The sequence below is a fragment of the Callithrix jacchus genome, chromosome 9 (assembly GCF_049354715.1).
Source record: "Callithrix jacchus isolate 240 chromosome 9, calJac240_pri, whole genome shotgun sequence".
NCBI lineage: Eukaryota > Metazoa > Chordata > Mammalia > Primates > Cebidae > Callithrix > Callithrix jacchus.
This window is the reverse complement of record NC_133510.1, coordinates 20,567,362-20,588,455: the sequence shown is the minus strand read 5'-3', so window position 1 is coordinate 20,588,455 and position 21,094 is coordinate 20,567,362. Positions and strand designations below refer to the sequence as shown.

At 51.1% G+C, this 21,094-nt stretch overlaps 1 protein-coding gene and 1 pseudogene across 51 annotated transcripts in view; one reads left to right on the top strand and one right to left on the bottom strand.

Annotated features, from left to right (window-relative positions):
- Positions 1-21,094, bottom strand: part of LOC128928144 (general transcription factor 3C polypeptide 1) — a 150,012-nt gene that overhangs the window by 83,184 nt on the left and 45,734 nt on the right. For 41 of the 50 annotated variants that reach the window (XM_078338600.1, XM_078338599.1, XM_078338603.1 and 38 more), the window contains 5 exons: positions 16,230-16,344; positions 7,325-7,363; positions 6,679-6,854; positions 4,967-5,097; positions 192-3,258 (listed from right to left, as the gene is read on the bottom strand). Coding sequence is in view for 4 of the 50 variants with exons in the window: in XM_078338635.1 (XP_078194761.1) it covers positions 16,329-16,344 (16 nt within the window). In the remaining 46 variants the exon portion in view is untranslated. Of the gene's footprint in view, positions 1-191; positions 3,259-4,966; positions 5,098-6,678; positions 6,855-7,324; positions 16,345-21,094 lie in introns of all 50 variants that reach the window. The other 9 variants (XM_078338595.1, XM_078338625.1, XM_078338637.1 and 6 more) reach the window with 5 other exon arrangements.
- On the top strand, positions 95-14,930 carry LOC118144105 (histone-lysine N-methyltransferase EHMT2 pseudogene; annotated as a pseudogene). The gene is made up of 4 exons (XR_004728619.2): positions 95-468; positions 648-761; positions 6,544-6,656; positions 10,204-14,930. The product of XR_004728619.2 is annotated as a histone-lysine N-methyltransferase EHMT2 pseudogene (transcript).

Here is a 21,094-nt window from a genome sequence, read left to right as displayed (position 1 = left end):
CCATCCTGGCCAGAGAGGCTGCATCCTCTCTGCCCATCCGCAGCAACCCAGCCCTTCCCCGATCTGTACCCACCCCCACCCCCAGCTCTTCCCTGAATCCCAGCTCCAGCTCGGTCTCCAGCTGCCATGCCAGGCTGGAGCCAGGTCGGGACCATCCGGGAGCGGGGGCACCCTCCCGGACCCCGGCTCACCCTCAGGGGCGCCGGCTGCCCTCACGCGCGTCTCCCGCCACCCGCGCCGCCGCAGTATTTATGAGGTCGCGGGTGCGGAGGCCGCCTGCCGCCTACAGACGTCCCGGCCCGGGAAGAGCCGGTCGCCTCGGGGTGACGGACTCCCCAGACAGCCAGGGCCCCGGGTCCCACGGGCGCCCCACGCCCACCCGCCTACCCCACCCCAGGGCGTGGTGCGGGAAGGGGGACCCAGGAAGGCTTGGTACGCCACCGCCGCCACCCCCAAGCCGGCCACCAGGTGAGCGCCCGGGCAGGTCAGCCTGCGCTCGCCCCCCAGGGGCCCACTCATCAGCTGGGGACACTCCCAGGGCACGGACACCGGCCCCTACCTTGGCCCTGCCGGATCCCCACCCAGGTACCCAGATGTACGGGTCCTGGGGGACCCCCAATCTTTCAGCCTGCCTGCATTTTCTTCAGGCTACCACCTTCTCCATGATGAGCCCACTGACTCCTCCTCAGAAGCCCGGGGCACCCTGAAAACAAAGCCTGAACCCTGGAATTGCAGTGGGCTTTTTGAGCTGTGCGACCTGGGTGAGTTACTCAACCTTGCAGGACTTCAGGCGTTTTCACCTGTAAAAAGGAGGTGATGATCGTCTATACCCCATGGGCTGTCGTGAGGAGTACACGAGTTGATGCCTGAGACTTCTTGCTGATAACAGGGCCCGGCCCAGAGTAAGGGCTGGATAAGAATCAGCTGTTCTTTTTGTCGTTATTAATGCATGAACTCCAGAAGCTGACATCTAGGGAGCAAATTAGGTTTCTTCCCTGTAAACCTTTGTGAGCTGTTTGAATGTGGGGAGGGATTGCCACAAAAGAAGAAGCAGGGGCCGGGCGCGGTGGCTCAAGCCTGTAATCCCAGCACTTTGGGAGGCCGAGGCGGGTGGATCACGAGGTCAAGAGATGAGACCATCCTGGTCAACATGGTGAAACCCCGTCTCTACTAAAAATACAAAAAATTAGCCGGGCACGGTGGCGCGTGCCTGTAATCCCAGCTACTCAGGAGGCTGAGGCAGGAGAATTGCCTGAACCCAGGAGGCGGAGGTTGCGGTGAGCCGAGATCGTGCCATTGCACTCCAGCCTGGATAACAAGAGCGAAACTCCGTCTCAAAAAAAAAAAAAAAAAAAAAAAGAAGAAGCAGGAAATGTCTGGGGGGTTCGGGTTTCCAGTTTCCTCATGTATCCTGATTGCAGGCACAGTGACCCGCCACCACGTGGCTTTGTAAATTCAGGGAGTAGCCCACCACTCCAGGCTAATTTTTGTATTTTTAATAGAGATGCAGTTTTACCATATTGGCCAGGCTTTTCTCGAACACCTGACCTCAGGTGATCCGCCCACCTTGGCCACTCAAGTGCTGGGATTACAGGCTCAAAAATGTATTTACTATCCCAATAAGCCCATTGCAAAGCCAAAAGGAGGTAAGTCCAGGACCATCTGTACTAAGAAGAAGTGGGAGCAACTGGCAGCTGTGTGGGCTGACACTGCACGAGGCTGGCTCTGGGTGGATTTGGGGATGATGGGCTTCCTGCAGGCTGTCTCCTGTCCAGCTCCTACAGCAACCTGAGCTCTGGCTTCGTCCACACAGCTCCCACCTTGCACCGGATTTGGGTATCTAGTGGGAGGCTCAAGCTCAGGAACAAACAGAATCTGCCCTTCCCGCCCCACCCAGCTCTCCCAAACTAGTGTATCCCCAGACCGAATTATTCTCCTGGTGAAACCCTCCAGTCACTATTCATTGACCTTAAAATGAAATCCACTGTTCTCACCAGAGCCCATGACCTGGGCATCAAAGTGAGGTCCATAGTCTGGGCACCTCCTGGGCTTGGTGGAGCACATGCTCAGGCCCCCAGGAGCAGAGGCTGTGTTTGAAGAAGAGGCTGGCAGTTCTGCACAAGGAGTTTGAGACTTGACGACCCACTTCCAGCTCTGACCTTCTCAGAGTCACTCTCCTCCTGGGGCCAGGGCCTCAGTCTTGGAGCCCTCCAGCTTTCCCCTGAGCCTTTGCAGCTGGAAGTCTTGCTGTCATGTCACTGGCTGTGAGCCAGGAGCCCTGGAGTCCAGGGGTCTCGGCAGTGAGTGGTTATGAAGCCTGGACCAGCTGCTCTCCATGCTTGGTCCCTTTCTGGGATATGCACAGTGCTCTCTGGGTTTGCTGTGTGTCCCTGGGCAGATGACAGGTTTGGGACCCACCAGAAGCCACCCTGGGTGCAGGTTCTGTTTCCTACTCCAGTGAGTGAACTCCATGTTGGCCCTTTCCAGGATGATCTGACAGACCTGCAGGCCTATGCCCCCAGTAAAGGCATGACTGTCAGGGGTCCTGGGGGCCCCCAGGCCTCTCACCCCCAGCCCTGCATGAGAAGCTGTAAGGTGTAAGGTCTGACCACGCTGTGGATGGCATGGTAACCTCTGTGACCCACACGTACCTCTGGATGGCCTCCTGGAAATAGAAAGTCTGAAGCAACTGGGAAAACCCAAAAGGGAAGAATGATCAACCCCTGTGGTGCCTAATTAACTTATTCTACTACTGTTCCTTATTCCTGCGTCAACTGATAAGGCAACTGGACTTTGTAACCAATCTTGGTCAGTCTGGTGACTCCAGACCCTATGACCCCCTCCCAGGTTGCAAAAACTGCCCGAACTGTAACATCTGTAACTTCCCACTGCCCACCCCAAACCTATAAAACCAACTCCTACCCCACCGTTATCCGCTGACTCTCTTTTCCGACTCAGCCCGTCCACACCCAGGTGAATAAACAGCTGTGTTGCTCACACAAAGCCTGTTTGGGGGTCTCTTCATTCAGAGGGCTCATTTTAACACCAGGAACCAGGGCCTCCTCCCCTCACACCTCCCTTCTGGTCCTTTTCCCACCCTGAGCTGTGTGTCCGTTAGTGAGTGAGGACAGATGGATACATACTGGCCTGTGTTTTGGCATCTGATGTTGGCAGGGATGAGATTTCCAGACACTCAGGGTCAGTGACATCAACCCAAAGGCCGCAGAGCACACATCATCCTACTTTGAGGAGCACAGTCTAGAAAAACAACAGTGTGAATGTACAGAGAGGGGCCTGGAGGCCCCAGGCAGTGGAAACTGCATCCTCTGGCTTTTTTTTTTTTAAGTGACTCCCTTCTATCCTGGCCCAGAGACTTGCTACTATTAAAATGGACTGGGTCACTGTCCTCTGTCTAGTGAGGAATATTTCTAAAAAGGTTATACCAGCCTAAAGAGCAGAAGCCACCTGGAGATCAGCAGAGCTGCTGGGACTCCTGCAGTGTTTTCGTCTCACAGATAAACCCCTGGAGCAGCAGGGTAATGCTGGGACACTCTCTCCACTCCAGTTCTGCCCATGGGTTCCTCTGCCTAAACGATGCCTCTCGAACTCCACGTGCCCAATACTTTGCATGTCATTCTCTGGCCTTGCTCTCATTCTAAACACCTGAAAACCTCCCTCTCCCTGCCTCTCTCCCGTGTCCACATTCCACACCCCACGGGCTTGGTCAGCCTCAGACCCACTTTGAAGGTATCCCTAAGGGCTCTGGCCTCAGTGCCATCTCACTGGCCTGAGGGTCCTCCATTCTAGTTTGTCCACAGTGTTTGGCACTTGGTTCTGCACTGTCTTCTGTGCAGCTACACATGTGCTGAAGGGGCTTCCCCACATGCCTGTGTGATTTCTGGGTTAGAGGCCATGTCCCTATAGTCAATTATATGCACAAAGCATTTATGGGTCATCTAATACCTGTATCTGCAAAGCAGTGTGCTTGGGTGTGTGTGAGAGAGGTGCATCTGTGTATATGGGATGTGCTGAGGTTAACAAGCCACACATCCTGCTCTGAGGAACTCAGTCTAGATGGGAGGGTAAACAGAGGCACAAATGACAAAGATGAGAGACAAAGGAAGGAGAGATCAGAGAAGGGCTGGGAAAGACCTTCGAGGAGTGAGCGGCCTCTGGAGTGGGCCTGAAAAGTGAAGTGAGTTCCACTTGGGGCCTCAGCAGGAGGAAGGAGAATTGAGGGAGGTCCCTTCCCTTCTGAGGAGGAAGTGCCGGTATGTGTTGGGGGGTGGTGGAGAGCTCCAATTTGACTGGGGGTGGCTCTGGCTATGCTCAGGGAGTCCTCTCTGGTGTTGGGGGTCCTCAGTGCGGCTTGGAGAGCTGGCCCACAGACACCTGCCTCACTCTGTCCAGGAGGTCAAGTGGAGCTACAGGAGCCTTGGAGACTCAGCTGAGAGGTGTGATGGAAGATGGGATGTGATGGAAGATGGGATGTGAGGGAGGATGGGATGTGATGGAAGATGGATATGATGGAGGATGGATATGATGGAGGATGGACGTGATGGAGGATGGGGCGTGATGGAAGATGGATATGATGGAGGATGGATATGATGGAGGATGGGGCGTGATTGAATATGGGACATGAGTGAAGATGGGGTGTGATGGAGGATGGGAAATAATTGAAGATGGAGCATGATGGAAGATGGGGCATGATTGAAGATAGGACATGATTGAAGATGGGGCGTGATGGAAGATGAGAGATGATTGAGGATGGGGTGTGATGGAGGATGGGGTGTGATTAAAGATGGTGTGTGGAGGATGGGGCGTGATGGAAGATGGGGTGTGATGGAAGATGGGGTGTGGATGTGTTGTGGCTGCACTGACATTCTTGTGGCCCTCACTCCAACCACCTCTCACCATTCAAACCAGAGGCCCCAAGTGAAGCTCTGGGGGCACTGAAGGTCCACACCTGAGTGAGGGGACTGAAGGATGGACACTCAGTGATGGGAGTGCACATTGATTTTCTCAATATGGGTGGCTCTATTTTCCCCCACTCCAAAGGATTGAAGGCAACATTCAGCATAAGTCGAGGTCCAGGCTCTGAAAGAAATCCAGGTGTCTGTTACCCTGTAACAGGAGCACGTCATAAAGCCAGCACATAGCCCATGCCTCAGGCGCCCACTCCTTCCTACCAGGGGAACCTGGCCATGTACTTGGTGGCGAAGGCACCCCTGGCAGGTGGCCCCCATAGTAGCATCTGGTGTGACTCAGTAGCCCCTGGATGGGTGTGTCTGCTGGGCCTGCTCCCTCCTGCACTGGAGCTGCCATCAGCCCCTGGAGGACCAGGGACAGCTCCCACTCCAGGCCCTCAATCCTCTGGGCTAGGTGGACTCTTATCACCACCAGCTTCAAGGCCTGGGGCCTCTTCAGAACCCAGCTTCCTGTTTCTCTCTGGCTGGGTCACCTGCCTCCCGTGGGTTAGGTCTATCTTCCTGCTACTCACGAGGAAGGACACTGGGAGCTACCAGGAAAGGATGGGTGTGGACCGAGGAGAGCTGACCCCTGAGAGTTCTCACTTCACCCTGGCCTGGGTCATAACCTGTGTCACTTTGGTACTCTTGAGGCACCAACACCCACTCCGCATTTGGGAAGAGTCAAACGAGCTGCCCCGAGGCCTGACCTCATGATTAACTAATGAACACACAGTTTCCTGGAGTTTACATGGCCACACAAAAGCACATCCACAGCCAATTATGTCATTACACAATAGTCATGTTTAATAATTTGGAACCATGATTGAATAATTAAACCTCACCACGCCATAGGCCTTCACCTCATCCTGTTTTGCCCTTCCCTACTACCAGGGTTAAGAGCAGAACCAGCCCCATAGCTGAGCGCAAACTCTTTGGAAGGAGTCTGGACAAAGCTCAAGGTGAGAGTGATGAGCGTGTTGAGAACGTGTGGAAGGCTGGCATCTGCTTCTGGAGAGAAGACCTCAGGGAGCATTTCAATACGATCCCTTTAAAGTGCCAGATACGACTAAAGTGTGACCCACACTATTCCTCAGGCATGACATGAACGTACCCTAACCAGCCTCAGACAAGATGAAAATAATGTCTCAGAAATTACACAAGGTGACACTGGGCCCCAGACTTTGCACAAGTGCCAAATATGGCACCCACATGACCAGCAGCAGAAAAAGATGATCTTAAATAGCATCTTATCTAAGTACCAGACAGACCCCAAACAGCGCAGTAAATAAGCAGTGAGCTTGTCAGGTCATCTGAGCTTTTAGCAAATTTTTTAGTAAAACCTACATATGGAAATACTCCAGGAAAATGCAAATATCCCAGATAAGATCCCTGAGACAGGCCACAGGGTGACCCCAGGGAGGACTGGGGCCTGAGGATTCTGTAAGTTTCTAGCCTTGGGCTCCATGGTTTCACAAAGAGGTTAGTTCTACCTAGGACCAGGCCTCCCCTCCTATGACTCAAAGAGTGGATGCGCGGGTCGGGAACTCTGATCTAGACTTATTTTTTCTTTTAGGTCACCAAGAGGCACCCCTAACCCCTGAGTTAGGGGTGGTCCAGGCCCTGGCATGAGAGTGATGCTTGCAGGGACAGATAGAAAAGCTGATGACCAGGCCTGCTTTCCTCCAGGTAAGGGCAGTGTGCCACCCACCATCTGAGAGGCAGGTGATGTCAGGCCACAGCACTGGGTGCCTGTATCCCTGGCTGTGCAGACAGCAGTCGTGGAGGCCCTGCCCTCTCCACATGACCTTCTTGCTGCTCCTAGACTTCTTCCAGCCATTAAGCACTTTGAGCCAGTCTTCTGTGCATCTCACCTGACATTTTTACCTGAAATGAAACATGATAATGTCAGCTGAGCTGCCAGGATTCTTGGAGTAGCTCTTGGAGCCTGGGTTTTGGGCTCCAGAGTCCTGACAGGACTGAGACAGAAGGAGCCAGGGAAGGCCAAACCCTGGGGCTGAGACTCTCTGACCAGTGGAAATTGGTGGCCTAGCCTCATGACTCCAAGCAAGATATGCTGTTCTCAGGTCACAGATGTCATGAGCTTTGGTCAGGTACCAGCCTCCAGCAGTGTCCTGGCATAGTGGGTGCTGACTTGTGAGCCACATCTGCAGTTCTGGGTTTTGGATTTGGTAAGGGACAGAGTCCTGGGGTCAGGTTTAGCAGAAACCATGGTGCATCCCAGGAATGGTGTGTCACTTCACTTTCACCAAATGTGCACATGGGCTGCCCCCCTGACTTCTACCCTGTCCTCCATCCCTAGACCAGCCTCCCACACAGCAGGGACAGTCTCTTACCTTCACCACAAGGCCACTGACATGGGCAGATCCATGTCACTGTAAGGAAACCAAGGCAGAACTCAGGACTTGTGCCAGGCTGGGAGCCAGCCTCCTCCCTAAGTGGGCCAAGGGGAACACAACTCCTGTCCCCATCCACCCCAAGTCCAAGCTCAGGAGACCACCTAGGGAAGTGAGAATGGGGCCTCTTTTCTGACACTGAGAAAGCAAGACCCAAGAGAAGAGGGAGCTCAGGGCTGGCAGGGGATGGTCCAGGCCCATGGAGAGCTCACTCTGCACACAGGGGTTGCGTCTCCTGGGCTGGAGGCTCTGCTCTCTGCAGAATCTGAGAAAGTCCAGTCCTGAGATGGGATGGTGCTGCCCAGGGTGGGTGGCTGAGGCCTGACAGCAGTCCCCCAGGGAGTGACCACATCACCAGGCCGGAGTCCAGGGAGCCTGGCCTGAGACCTGCCCAGTGCACTGAGGGTGCACCTGGAGCCCATTTCATCTGATGCTCCCAGAATCCTCACAGTGCCTGACCTCCCAGCATGCACCTGCCTCTCCCTACACCCCAGCAGCCCACCCTGTCTGTTCCCTGGCTCCCTCCACCCTATGCGGCCCATAGACTCTGGCCATCTCTCTGGCCACTCTGGCCCTTCCTTTACCTTTGTCCTGTCAGAATCTCTGTGCAAGATCTCCCAAACACCTGCCTTGTGTACTTTTAACTGGCTGCTGAGCACCACTGGGCCAGCTCAGCTGTCCACAGGGCACTTCATAACTCACATTGCCCCTGGCTCTTGCAGCAGTGCTGGGTAACCCCCACTGCCCAGGTCCCTCCTGACCAGACTCCACACATCAGGTCCTCCCTGACCATGTCCTCACTGATTACACCCCCTTCCCCAAGCCCTACCGACCAGGCCCCAACTGCCAGGCTCTCAATGACTAGGCGTCCACCAACCAGGCCCCACTGACCAGGTCCTTACTGACCAGACCCCACTGACTATGTCCCCACTGCTAGGCCCACAATGACCAGGACCCCACTTATCAGGCCCACTGACCAGGACCCACTGACCAGAACCCCACTCAGCAGGCACCACTGACCAGGGTTCTTATGAACCAGGCACCACTGACAAGTTTCACCAATCAGGTCCCCATTGCCAGGCCCCACAGACGAGAGCACACTGACCAGGCCTCACCAATCAGGTCCCCACTGCCAGGCCCCACAGACGAGAGCACACTGACCAGGCCTCACCAATCAGGTCCCCACTGCCAGGCCCCACAGACGAGAGCACACTGACCAGGCCTCACCAATCAGGTCCCCACTGCCAGGCCCCACAGACGAGAGCACACTGACCAGGCCTCACCAATCAGGTCCCCACTGCCAGGCCCCACAGACGAGAGCACACTGACCAGGCCTCCAGTGAACAGGCTGCCACTGACCAGGCCTGAGGTGACCAAGTGCTCCCTGACCTGGACCCTACTGAGTAGGCCCCACTGAACAGGCACCCACTGTTCAGATCCCCACTAACCAGGTCACCACTGCTTAGGTTCTGCTGACCAGGCTGCCCCAACCAGGTCTCCACTGATGAGGGCCTCACTGATGAGGACACACCCCGCAGATCCTGTTGACTAGGTCCCATGTGACCAGGCCTCCACTGAATAGGACCAGTTGACCTGGTCACCAGTGACCCAGCCCATGCTGACAAGGCCACCAGTAAGCCCCACATGACCGGGTTTCCACTGAGCAAGCACCGCAGCCCAGGTTTGCACTGACCAGACATGAAATAACCAGCTGCCACTAAATATCCCCTCACCAACACCCCACTACTAGGTCCCCCTGATGAGGCCCTCTCTAAGCAGACCCCTGCTGACCAGGCCCCCACTAAATAGGCCTCACTGACAAAGTCCCCACTGACGAGGTCCACACTAATCAGGCCCCTCTGACCAGGCCCCCCGGCAAGGCCAAAGTGACCAGGTGCTTACTGGCCAGGTTTCAAGTGACTAAACCCCAGTGACTACGCTTTCACTGACAAGGTCCCCTCTCATCAGGACCTCACTTGCCAGGCCCCCAGTGACCAGTGACTAGGCTCCCAGTGACCAGGGGGACCTTTAAAGTCATATTCAGGCAACGTGATGTTTAAAAAAACCACTACTAGCTTTGTCCACAGATTTAAGTTATCAAAAGTTACCCAAGGTTTGATGTTGAATGTAGCTTTAAACAATAAAAAAAAAAATACTAGGTTTACCTCTCAAAGCAAATTATACACGAGAGCCCCAACCTTGTAAACTAAACATTCTGACACAAATGCACAAAATTAAGTTGGCAAGATTAAGGAAAATCACATTCATTCTGAGATACAGAGCGTGATATTGAGCAAACTTTTGGTCTTGACTCTTGAAATAATTTAAGAGCAGTTCTTAGTTTTGGCCATCAGGAAGGGAAACTACCCATGGAACTCTCCCAAACCAATCAGATCAACAAACCATTTAGAGTGCCATATAAAACCTGGAGGATACAGGAAATGCCAGATGGAAAAACTGACTCTGGCTTTCTGGCCCCACCCCATCTGTATGAGAGGAACCATCCTGTTATTATGTGCAGTGTTTGATGTTTTCATGTATGTTCCTGTCTCAGGAAAACACTGAAGATTAGCTAGCAACCAGGTGGTTGTACCTCATTAGTAAAAGGCTTGGGTTGGTTTAATCTCATGGCTTTGCCTGATGTTCACATAAACTCCACTGTTCCTACCCAAGCTGACAGCGTGTTATTGTGTGTGTATATTCTATGGCTATTTGCTTCCAAAATGTACAATTTAACGTGAAAAAAAGTATGTTGCTATGCCCATCTCTTCTGTCACCAAAATGAAAAGGCTCACAGAATTCCTCTCCCCACCCTCCAGACACATTGCACACTGACGTTCTCTGGAAGTGTGGAAGGCCGTGTACAAGGTGTAGAAGTGAAAAAGTGCCACTGTGCACTGGCCGCCTGAAGAAAAGCTTTGGAGGAGTAGAGGAGGCAAGTTGCTCAGCTTTGCTCTTATTGTGCTCATTTGCTGCTGCAAAAATGGGTAGACTTTTAAAAGCCATGGTGTGGGTCACCTGTAACTTCTGGATCCACCATGATTCTTCCACAGTCTCCTTTGCCAAATCAAAGCTTTGCAGCAGGCAATCCAGACACTTGTCACTGGATGCAGGGAATGACATCTCAGAGGAATGGGCCCTGGCAGGCAGGGGGCAGAAGCAGTCCTTTAAGAAACAGTAGCTGTGGCACAAGTAGAGGCCAGTGCTACAGTACAGATGGCGGCCAAGAACCCCACACGTCCAGCTCAATGTCACAATACGGGGAACATCCTATATCACCCATTACGGCTGATAAGCAGCCTCCACAGGTGGGTGTTTCAGGAGGCAGGAAGCGGAGCGAGGGTCCATGGCTGAGTGCATTATAGGGATATAAACATCATCCATGTTTGGCATGACAAAAACTTTCTGAAATTCTTTTTTTTTTTTTTGAGACGGAGTTTTGCTGTTGTTACCCAGACTGGAGTGCAATGGCACAATCTCGGCTCACCGCAACCTCCGCCTTCTGGGTTCAAGCAATTCTCCTGCCTCAGCCTCCTGAGTAGCTGGGACTACAGGCGCACACCACCGTGCCCAGCTAATTTTTGTATTTTTAGTAGAGATGGGGTTTCACCTCGTTGACCAGGATGGTCTTGATCTCTTGACCTCATGATCTACCCGCCTCGGCCTTCCAAAGTGCTGGGATTATAGGCGTGAGTGAAATTCTTGCTCCAGTTTCTTCTCTATCCAGTCTGTCACATGAACTAAAGTCACTTCTCTCTCTCCAAGTTTTGGCTGAGCTTTCAGCTCCACATGTGGTGGCTTTCAGAAACCATACCACACTCGGTCAGTTGGGGGTGGTGGAATGCTGACTGCCAAGGTTCCTCTATATTCTTGTACTTCAACGGTGAGCAGCAGGGGTGTGTTGGAGAGTTCTTCAATCTTCTTTTTAATAAATTCTGTCTGTTGCTTTTTGGAAATATTTTGACTTGATAATTTTATCAACAAACCTTTGAACTGCCAGAGTTAGCTTACAGGACACCTGCCAGAGTTATGAGTGACTATTTTAAACACTTTAAATGCTTGGAACATGGAACTGCAGCAGCAGGGCCTGAACCCCCTCCAGCCACCACTAGCCTGGAGGCGCAGCCCAAGGTCCACTGAGCCCGAAAAACCATGTCCAAACCAGGAAATGGACAGCTCCCAGTCCCTAAGAAGCGGCTCCTGAAGTACAGCATTTCCGCATGAACGACAACATCCACTCTCTGGGAAAGGTGACCTCAGATGTGGCCAAAAGGAGGAAGCTGAACTCAGGAGGCAGCCTGTTGGAGGAGTTAGGTTCTGCCCGGCGTTCAGGAGAAGTGACCTTGGCGAAAGGGGATCCCAGGTCCCTGGAGGAGTGGGAGACAGTGGTGGGTGACGACTTCAGTCTCTACTATGATTTTTACTCTGTGGATGAGCACGTGGACTCTGACAGCAAGTCGGAAGCTGAAGCTCTAACTGAACAACGAAGTGAAGAGGAGGAAGAAGAAGAAGAGGAGGAAGAGGAAGAAGAGGAGGAAGATGAGTAGTCAGGGAATCAGTCAGATAGGAGTGGTTCTAGTGGCCGGCACAAGGCCAAGAAGAAATGGCTAAAAGACAGCCCATGGGTGAAGTCATCTAGGAAACGGCGCAAGTGGGAGCCTCCAAGGGCCAAGGAGCCATGAGGAGTGAATGGTGTGGGCTCCTCAGGCCCCAATGAGTATATGGAGGTCCCTCTGGGGTCCCTGGAGCTGCCCAGGGAGGGGACCCTCTCCCCCAACCACTCTGGGGTGTCCAATGACACATCTTTGCTGGAGACAGAGCGTGGGTTTGAGGAGTTGCCCCTGTGCAGCTGCTGCATGAAGGCACCCAAGACTGACCACATCAGCGAGAGGGCAGAGCACAAGTACATGGCCATGGAGAGTGTGGATGGAGAGCTGTCGGGCTGCAAAGCTGCCATCCTCAAGCGGGAGACCGTGAGGCCATCCAGCCACGTGACCCTGATGGTGCTCTGTGAGACCCACCATGCCCGCATGGTCAAACACCAATGCTGTTCGGGCTGTGGCTACTTCTGCATGGCAGACACCTTCCTGGTGTGCCACCCTGACTTCTGGATGGCCCACCACTTCCACAAGGCCTGTGTGTCCCAGCTGAATGGGATGGTCTTCTGTCCCCACTGTGGGGAGGATGCTTCTGAGGCTCAGGAGGTGACCATCCCCCATGGTGATGGGGTGACCACACCAGCTGGCACTGCAGCTCCTGCACCCCCACCCCATCCCAGGATGACCCCGGGAGAGCAGGCACTTCCCAGCCCAGCGCCCGGATGCGAGGCCATGGGGAGCCCTGGTGCCCACCCTGCAATCCCCTGGCCGACACCATCGACAGCTCAGGACCGTCCCTGACACTGCCCAATGGGGGCTGCCTTTCCACCGTGGGGCTGCCACTGGGGCCAGGCCAGGAGGCCCTGGAAAAGGCCCTGGCCATCCAGGAGTCAGAGAGGCAGAAGAAGCTCCGTTTCCATCTTCGGCAGTTGTACCTGCCTGTAAAGCAGGGCAAGCTGCAGAAGGTGATCCTGATGCTGTTGGACAACCTGGACCCCAACTTCGAGAGCGACCAGCAGAGCAAGCGTCCGCCCTTGCATGCAGGCGCCCAGAAGGGCTCTGTGGAGATCTGCCATGTGCTGCTGCAGGCTGGAGCCAAGATAAATGCAGTGGACAAACAGCAGTGGGTGCCACTGATGGAGGCCATGGTGAACAACCACCTGGAGGTGGCCCGTTACATGGTGCAGCGTGGCAGCTGCATCTATAGCAAGGAGGTGGATGGTTCCACCTGCCTCCACCACGCAGCCAAAATCGGTAACTTGGAGATGGTCAGCCTGCTGAGCACAGGACAAGTGGATGTCAACACCCAGGACAGTGGTGGGTGGATGCCCATCATCTGGGCTGCAGAGCACAAGCACATCGAGGTGATCCGCATGCTATTGACGCAGGGCGCTGATGTCATCCTCACTGACAACGAAGAAAACATCTGCCTGCACTGGGCCTCCTTCACCAGCAGCACCGCCATCGCTGAAGTCCTTCTGAATGCATGCTGTGACCTCCACGCTGTCAACTACATATATATGATATATGGGGACACTCCCCTGCATATCGAAGCTCGGGAGAGCTACCATGACTGCATGCTGTTATTCCTGTCACATGGAGCCAACCCTGAGCTGTGAAACAAGGAGGGGGACATGGCATGGGACCTGACTCCCGAGCACTCCAACGTGTGGTTTGTGCTTCAACTTAACCGCAAGCTCCGACTCAGGGTAGGAAATCGGGCCATCTGCACAGAGAAGATCATCTCCCGGGATGTGGCTCGGGGCTATGAGAACGTGCCCATTCCCTGTGTCAACAGTGTGGATGGGGAGCCCTGCCCCGAGGATTGCAAGTACGTCTTGGAAGACTGTGAGATGTCCACCATGAACATCGACCACAACATCACCCATCTGCAGCACTGCACGTGTGTGGACGACTGCTCCAGCTCCAACTGCCTGTGTGGCCGAGTCAGCATCTAGTGCTAGTATGACAAGGATGGGCGATTGCTCCAGGAATTTAACAAGATTGAGCCCCCCACTGATTTTTTAGTGTAACCAGGCATGCTTCTGCTGGAGAAACTTCAAGAACCGGGTCATACAGAGCGGCATCAAGGTTCGGCTACAGCTCTACCAAACAGCCAAGATGGGCTGGGGGGTCCATGCCCTGCAGACCATCCCACAGGGAACCTTCATCTGCAAGTGTCAGGGAGCTGATGCTGAGGCTGATGTGAGAGAGGATGATTCTTACCTCTTCAACTAAGACAACAAGGATGGAGAGGTGTACTGCATTGATCCCCTTTACTATGGCAACATCAGCCAATTCATCAACCACCTGTGTGACCCCAACATCATTCCCATCTGGGTCTTCATGCTGCACCAAGACCTGTGATTTCCATGCATTGCCTTCTTCAGTTCCCGAGACATCCGGACTGGGGAGGAGCTAAGGTTTGACTATGGCGACCGCTTCTGCGACATCAAAAGCAAATACTTCACCTGCCAGTGTGGCTCTGAGAAGTGCAAGCACTCAGCCAAAGCCATTGCCCTAGAGCGGAGCCATCTGGCCCACCTGGACCCACACCCCGAGCTGCTGCCCGAGCTCAGCTCCCTGCCCCTGTCAACAACTGAGAACAGACCACACCCTTTCTCCCCAGCATGGATGGCCACAGCTCAGCCGCCTCCTCTGCCACCAGCTGCTCGCAGCCCATGCCTGGGGGTGCTGCCATCTTCTCTCCCCACCACCCCTTCACACATTCCTGACCAGAGACCCCAGCCAGGCCTGGAGGTCTGATAGCCCCTCCCTCCCAGAGTTGGTTCCTCCCTGGGGGGGCAGCTTCAGGGCCACCCCCTGTACCCCATCCTCAGTTGAAGTTTGATGAATTGAAGTCAGGCCTCTATGCCAACTGGTTCCTTTTGTTCTCAATAAATGTTGGGTTTGGTAATTAAAACAAAAAGAAATTAATATAGTGAAAACATGTTTGAATGCTTATTTTAATTGCGCCATTAAAACATTTGAAAAAAGACCTTAAAAAAGGCAACTTCAAAAAAAAAGGCCTCGATGATCAGGCCACCACTGTCTAGGCCCCACTGAAGAGGACCACACTGATGACACCCCCACTGAGCAGGTCCCCTCTGAGCAGGCCCTGATGCCCCGTCCCACTACCAGGCCTCCACTCACCAGGTCCTCACTGACCTGGCCCTCACTAACTGCCCCGCATAAAAACGTTCCCACTGACCAGGTCCTCTTCGTAACCATGCCCCCATAGAATGGATCCCACTGACCGATATTCCCCTGACCACAGTCCCACTGACCAGGTCCCACCTGACAAGGCAAACACTGGGTCCCACTGACCAGGCCCCTGAGCAGTGGTGCTCAAAGTTCCCTTCCAATGCCCCTCTCAGTCCACAGACTTCCATCCTGTCTCACCCCCAGGGCCAGGGCCCCTCCTCCAGGACACAGTCAGCCTCAGGCTCCAGGAACCCAGCTTCAAGCTTGCCCCTGTGGCCCTCTGGCCCCTGGCCAAACTGATAAGAACCCCCTTCCCATGCATCCACTCTGACTTCAACAGACTCTCACCCTGCACAGGCTCAGGACATGGGGTTGCCAGATGCTGGGAGGAGGCACAGATCAGAAGGAAGAGGAGGGAAGAAAAAAAGGAAGAGAGGGAAAGAGAAAGGGATGGAGAAAGGGAGGAAGAAAGGTAACGGAGGGAGGAAATGGAGAAAGTGAGGGAGAAAGGAAGGAGGGAGGGAGGAAAGAAAGGCCACTAGAGCCTGGCCATCCAGGGATGGAGGACAGAGGTGACCACAGACTCTGCCAGGGTTGCTTTGCACAAGCTGTCATGAATATCCCAAATGCCACCAGAACACTAGCCATTTGCTCTCCTCTCTGCAGGCTCAGGTTGGCCCTCAACCCTGCTATGGCTTTTGGGAGGGGGGGGCTGGGAGAGGTTAGTCAAGGGCCTGGGCTGCACAGCCTTCTCCTTTTGTCTGCCCTAGGGTGTCTGGGGTTTCCTGCAGAGTTCTTGGCAAGTAAAAAAAAATAGGCATGTCATAAAGACGGAGAATTAATTGTGTTTAACCGACAAGGAAGAGGACTTGAGGCCAAGGAGGGGGTGCTTGTTTTCAAGAGAAAGACCATCTTAGGGATGAAGGAATCTAGACTGGTGGTTCTGGTTCCCAATGTGGAGCCTCCTTTCAGAGAGTGGTGCCATCTTTCTTGACTTTTTCTGACCATGAAAGGCAACTGCCAAAGATGGCAGAGTTAGGTACCTGGCCTCCTGGGCCCTCACTTGCCCGGTTTTCTTCAGTCCTAGGAGCTGAATCAGTTTGCTGTTATCTGGTCTTGTTTTTAGAGCATAATATATCCGGTTAAAGTTCCACATATCTGTAGTGAAGGTAAAGCCACATGATGTCAAATCTATCTCTTAGTAACTTAAGGTAAAAATTTCAATTAAATGTTAAAATTATGATAGCCTGATCTTAAAAATTCCACATGTAAAGTTACTTTTTAGAGTCAATGTGCTGTTGAGTAATTATTTCAGTGACTTCTTTCTATAGCTGTATTCAAACTGACATTTTCTTTTTGAAACAGTCTCACTCTGTTGCCCAGCCTGGAGTGTGGAATGTGGTGGCACAATCTCTGCTCCCTGCAATCTGCCTCCCAGATTCAAGAGATTCTGCTGCCTCAGACTCCCAAGTAGCTGAGACTATAGGTGTGTACCACCACACCTGGCTAATTTTTGTATTTTTAATAGATGTAGGATTTTTCCATGTTAGCCAGGCTGCTCTGGAACTCCTGACCTCATGTAATCCACCTCCCTCAGTTTTCTGAAGTGCTGGCATGAGCCCCAGCACCCAACCTCAAAGTGATCCTTTTGTTCATTGTTACTCATCAATGTTTCAAATGGACTTTTTACCATTTTAGTACCCAGGGATTTCTGAGGCAGCATACGTTGGACTTCATTAAAACAGTAGATACTATATCCTTCCAGGGACAGTTTTTTTTTTTTGAGACCAAGTTTCGTTCTTGTTACCTAGTCTGAAGTGCAATGGCGCGATCTCGGCTCACCGCAACCTCCGCCTCCTGGGTTCAGGCAATTCTCCTGCCTCAGCCTCCTGAGTAGCTGGGACTACAGGCACGTGCCACCATGCCCAGCTAATTTTTTGTATTTTTAGTAGAGACGGGGTTTCACCATGTTGACCAGGATGGTCTCAATCTCTTGACCTCGTGATCCACCCGCCTCAGCCTCTCAAAGTGCTGGGATTACAGGCGTGAGCCACCAGGGACAGTTTTAAATGTCTAAATGCAATAATCTTATTATTTAATGCAGCAACTCTGGAAACATAGAGATTTCAGCAATGCAAGCCTGAATCTCTGCGCTCTTTAAGTTGCTTTTGAATCTTTGTGGTATTTATCAGCCATTTTTATTTCCATTATAATAATTGAAGAATTAAAACATTTTTAAAGATTAATTGACCTTGGTGTGTTATCAGTATTTTTGCAAAAGACCCTATACATCGCTTTTTTCCTTCAGTATTTAAAATAGTAGAAATTATTTTTGGTTACTCCTTGGATCAACCAATACCAGTTTCATGAACCCTGAGATCTACAGACCTCCCCTGAAAGATTTTAATTAAGTAAGCGAATCACACAGTGGAGTCTTAATCAGTTACGAGTATAGATCTATTAAAAAAATAACTGATTATTAAAAGAAAACCTCCAAGCTAAAAAAAAAATCAAAAACTAAACTCTCCTAAAAACTGAAACCAAGTGCGTGTCATGACTGATTCTACACTTAATCCTCTGACTGAAGAGACTCCTCCTTCTCATGCTGTAAGACAGTGTGTTGAAATCATCAAGCCAAATCTCAGGACACTTGCATGATGACTGACGCTACTGCTGTCTCTAAGGAAATACTATTTTCTTCCCAGTAGACTTCACATAAAAGATGCACACTGAGTCTCCCACCTCTGCATGTGCCGGCATCTTATCAGATGATGATACTAGCTGTGTGACTCTATGACAGCTGATCCTCAACCCCACACTCTCACTGCCAATATACAATCACCATTCCGTTTTACATGCACTTCCCTTTCAGCCTTTCAATAAGAAAAAAGGGGTGAAGAGAAATAAAAAAGCAAGATTCTAAGGGCACAAAGTTTCAATGCTGCTCTACTACCTAAACAGAGAACAAGTTTAATTTAGCTAATCCCAACTGCATGAATCTGGTTTTGCATTGCTATAAATACTTGTGAATGGGTAACTTAGAAAAGAGATGCAATTGGCTCATGGAGATGTAGGCTGCACAGGAAGCATAGCAGCTTCTGCTTCTGGGGAGGCCTCAGGAAACTTCCAAACACGGCAGAAGGCTAATGGGAACTGAGATGTCTCATAAGGTGGAGTAGGAACAAGACAGAGGCAAACGGGATAAATTACTATAAAGGATCCACCACCATGATTCAACCACTCCCACCAGGCCCCGCCTCCAACATTAAGGATTACAGTTTGACATGAGTTTTGATTGGAAACCAGAGCCAAACCACATTATTCTGCCCTTGACCCTCCAAGTCTCATGTCCTTTGCACATTGCAAAATATAGCTATGCCTTCCCAATACGCCCCCAAAGTCTTAACTTATTTCAGCATTAATGCAAAGGTCTCATCCGAGACGAGGATAGAGTACTGTTCACCTGTGAGACTGTAAAACAAAAAATGAGTTAATTGCTTTGAAGACACAATGGGAGTACAGGCAGTGGTTAAACATTTCCATTCCAAAAAGAAATAATGCTGGAAAAATAACCCAGGACTACAGGCCTCATGCAGGTCTGAAACCTAGCAAGGCAGTCATTGAGTTTTCTTTTTTCTCAGGCAGAATCTCACTCTGTTGCTCAGGCTGGAGTACAGTGGCATGATCTTGGCTCACTGCAACCTCCACCTCCTGGGTTCAAGTGATTCTCCTGCCTCAGCATCCCGAGTAGCTGGGAATACAGGCTCGTGCCACCACACCCAACTAATTTTTGTATTTTTAGGAGAGATGGAGTTTCACCATGTTGACCAGGCTGGTCTGGAACTGTAACCTCAGGTGATCCTCCTGCCTTGGCCTTCCAAAGTGCTGGGATTACAGCTGTGACTCACCATGCCCAGCTGTCATTAAATCTTAAAGCTCCAAAATAATCTTGACTCCATGTTCCACACTGAGGGAACATTGATGTGGAAAGGACTCCCAAAGCCTTGGGCAGCTCTGCTCCAGTGGTTTTGCAGGGTTCAGCTCTCATGTCTGCTCTAACAGGCTGAGCTGGCATTGAGTTCCAGAAGTTTCTCATTTAAGTTGTTGATGGAACTACCATTCTGGGATGGTGGCTTCCTTCTCACAGCATCACTAGGTAATGTCCCAGCGGGAACTCTGAGCAGAGGGATCCAACCCCAAATGTCTCCTCTGCACTGCCCCAGTAGAGGCAGGTTTCTGCCTTGACACTCAGAGTCTTTTGCATACATTCTGTGAAATCTAGGTGGAATCTCTGAGCCTCCATTCTTGTACTCTTTGCAACCAGAGGCTTAAAACTACATGCAAGGCGCTATAGCTTATGGCTTGCTTGATCTGAGGTGCATATGGGCCCCTTTGAGACATGTCTTGAGCAGAAGAGAAAGGAAATAAAAAGGTCTTCTTAGGCTATGCAGGGAAGTGAGTTTCTTGACCTGGCCCATGAAACCATTCCTCCTTCATAGGCCATGGGGTCTGTGATAAAAGGAGCTGTTGCAAAGCTCTCTGAAATGCCTTGGAGGCCGTTACCCCATTCTCTTGGATATTAGCACTTGACCCTTTTTTACTTATGGTAATTTCTGAAGCCTTCTTTTTTTTAAAAAAAATATATTTTTTATTGCATTTTAGGTTTTGGGGTACATGTGAAGAACATGCAAGATTGTTGCATAGGTACATACATGGCAATGTGGTTTGCTGCCTTCCTCCACATCACCTATATCTGGCATTTCTCCCCATGCTCTCTCCCCGCAACTCCCGACCCCGCACTGTCCCTCTCCTATTCCCCCTCAACAGACCCCAGTGTGTGATGCTCCCTCCCTGTGTCCATGTGTTCTCACTGTTCAATACGAATGAGTGAGAACATGTGGTGAGAACATGTGGTGTTTGATTTTCTGTTCTTGTGTCGGTTTGCTGAGAATGATGGTTTCCAGGTTCATCCATGTCCCTACAAAGGACATGAACTCAAAATTTTTCATGGCTGTATAGTATTCCATGATGTATATGTGCCACATTTTCCCTGTCCAGTCTATCATCAATGGGCATTTGGGTTGGTTCCAAGTCTTTGCTATTGTAAACAGTGCTGAAATGAACATTCATGTGCATGTGTCCTTATAATAGAAAGATTTATAATCCTTTGGATATATACCCAGTAATAGGATTGCTGGGTCAAATGAAATTTCTATTTCTAGGTCCTTGAGGAAGCCTTCTTAAGTTTCTCCCTTAAAAACAGAATTTTCTATTTTACCATGTAAGCAGACTACATATTTTCAAAAAGTTTAAGCTCTGCTTTCACTTTAAATATAAGTTTTAATTTTAGGTCATTTTTATGCTCACTCATATAAAGACAGCCTGTTAGAAGCAGACAGGCCACATCTTGAATGCTTCACTCTTTAGAAATATAGTCTGCCAGATACCCTACATCATCACTCTCAAGTTCAAAGTTTTACAAACCCATAGGGAATAGAAACAATGCAGCAACTTTTTTTTAATAAGGCAAAATAAAAGTAACTTCTGCTCCAATCACAAATAAGTTCCCCTTTCCTTCTGAGACCTCCTAAGCCTGGCCTTCAATGTCCTTATTTTTGTCAGCATTTTGGTCACAACCATTTAAACAATCTCTAAGATTGTCCAACCTGTTCTTTAACTTCCTGTCTTCTTTTGAGCCTTCCAAACTCTTCCGACTTCTGCCCACTACCCAGTCTCAAACCTGCTCCTACATTTTCAGCTGTCTTTAAAACAATGCTTCCACATGTCAGGGATTACATTTTGACACAAGTTTTCATAATTATCATTAAAAATACAAAAATCATGATAAATTTTCACCATTATCATTTTTAAAAATGTTTCCTTGGCTCATGGTCATGTAGACTATACA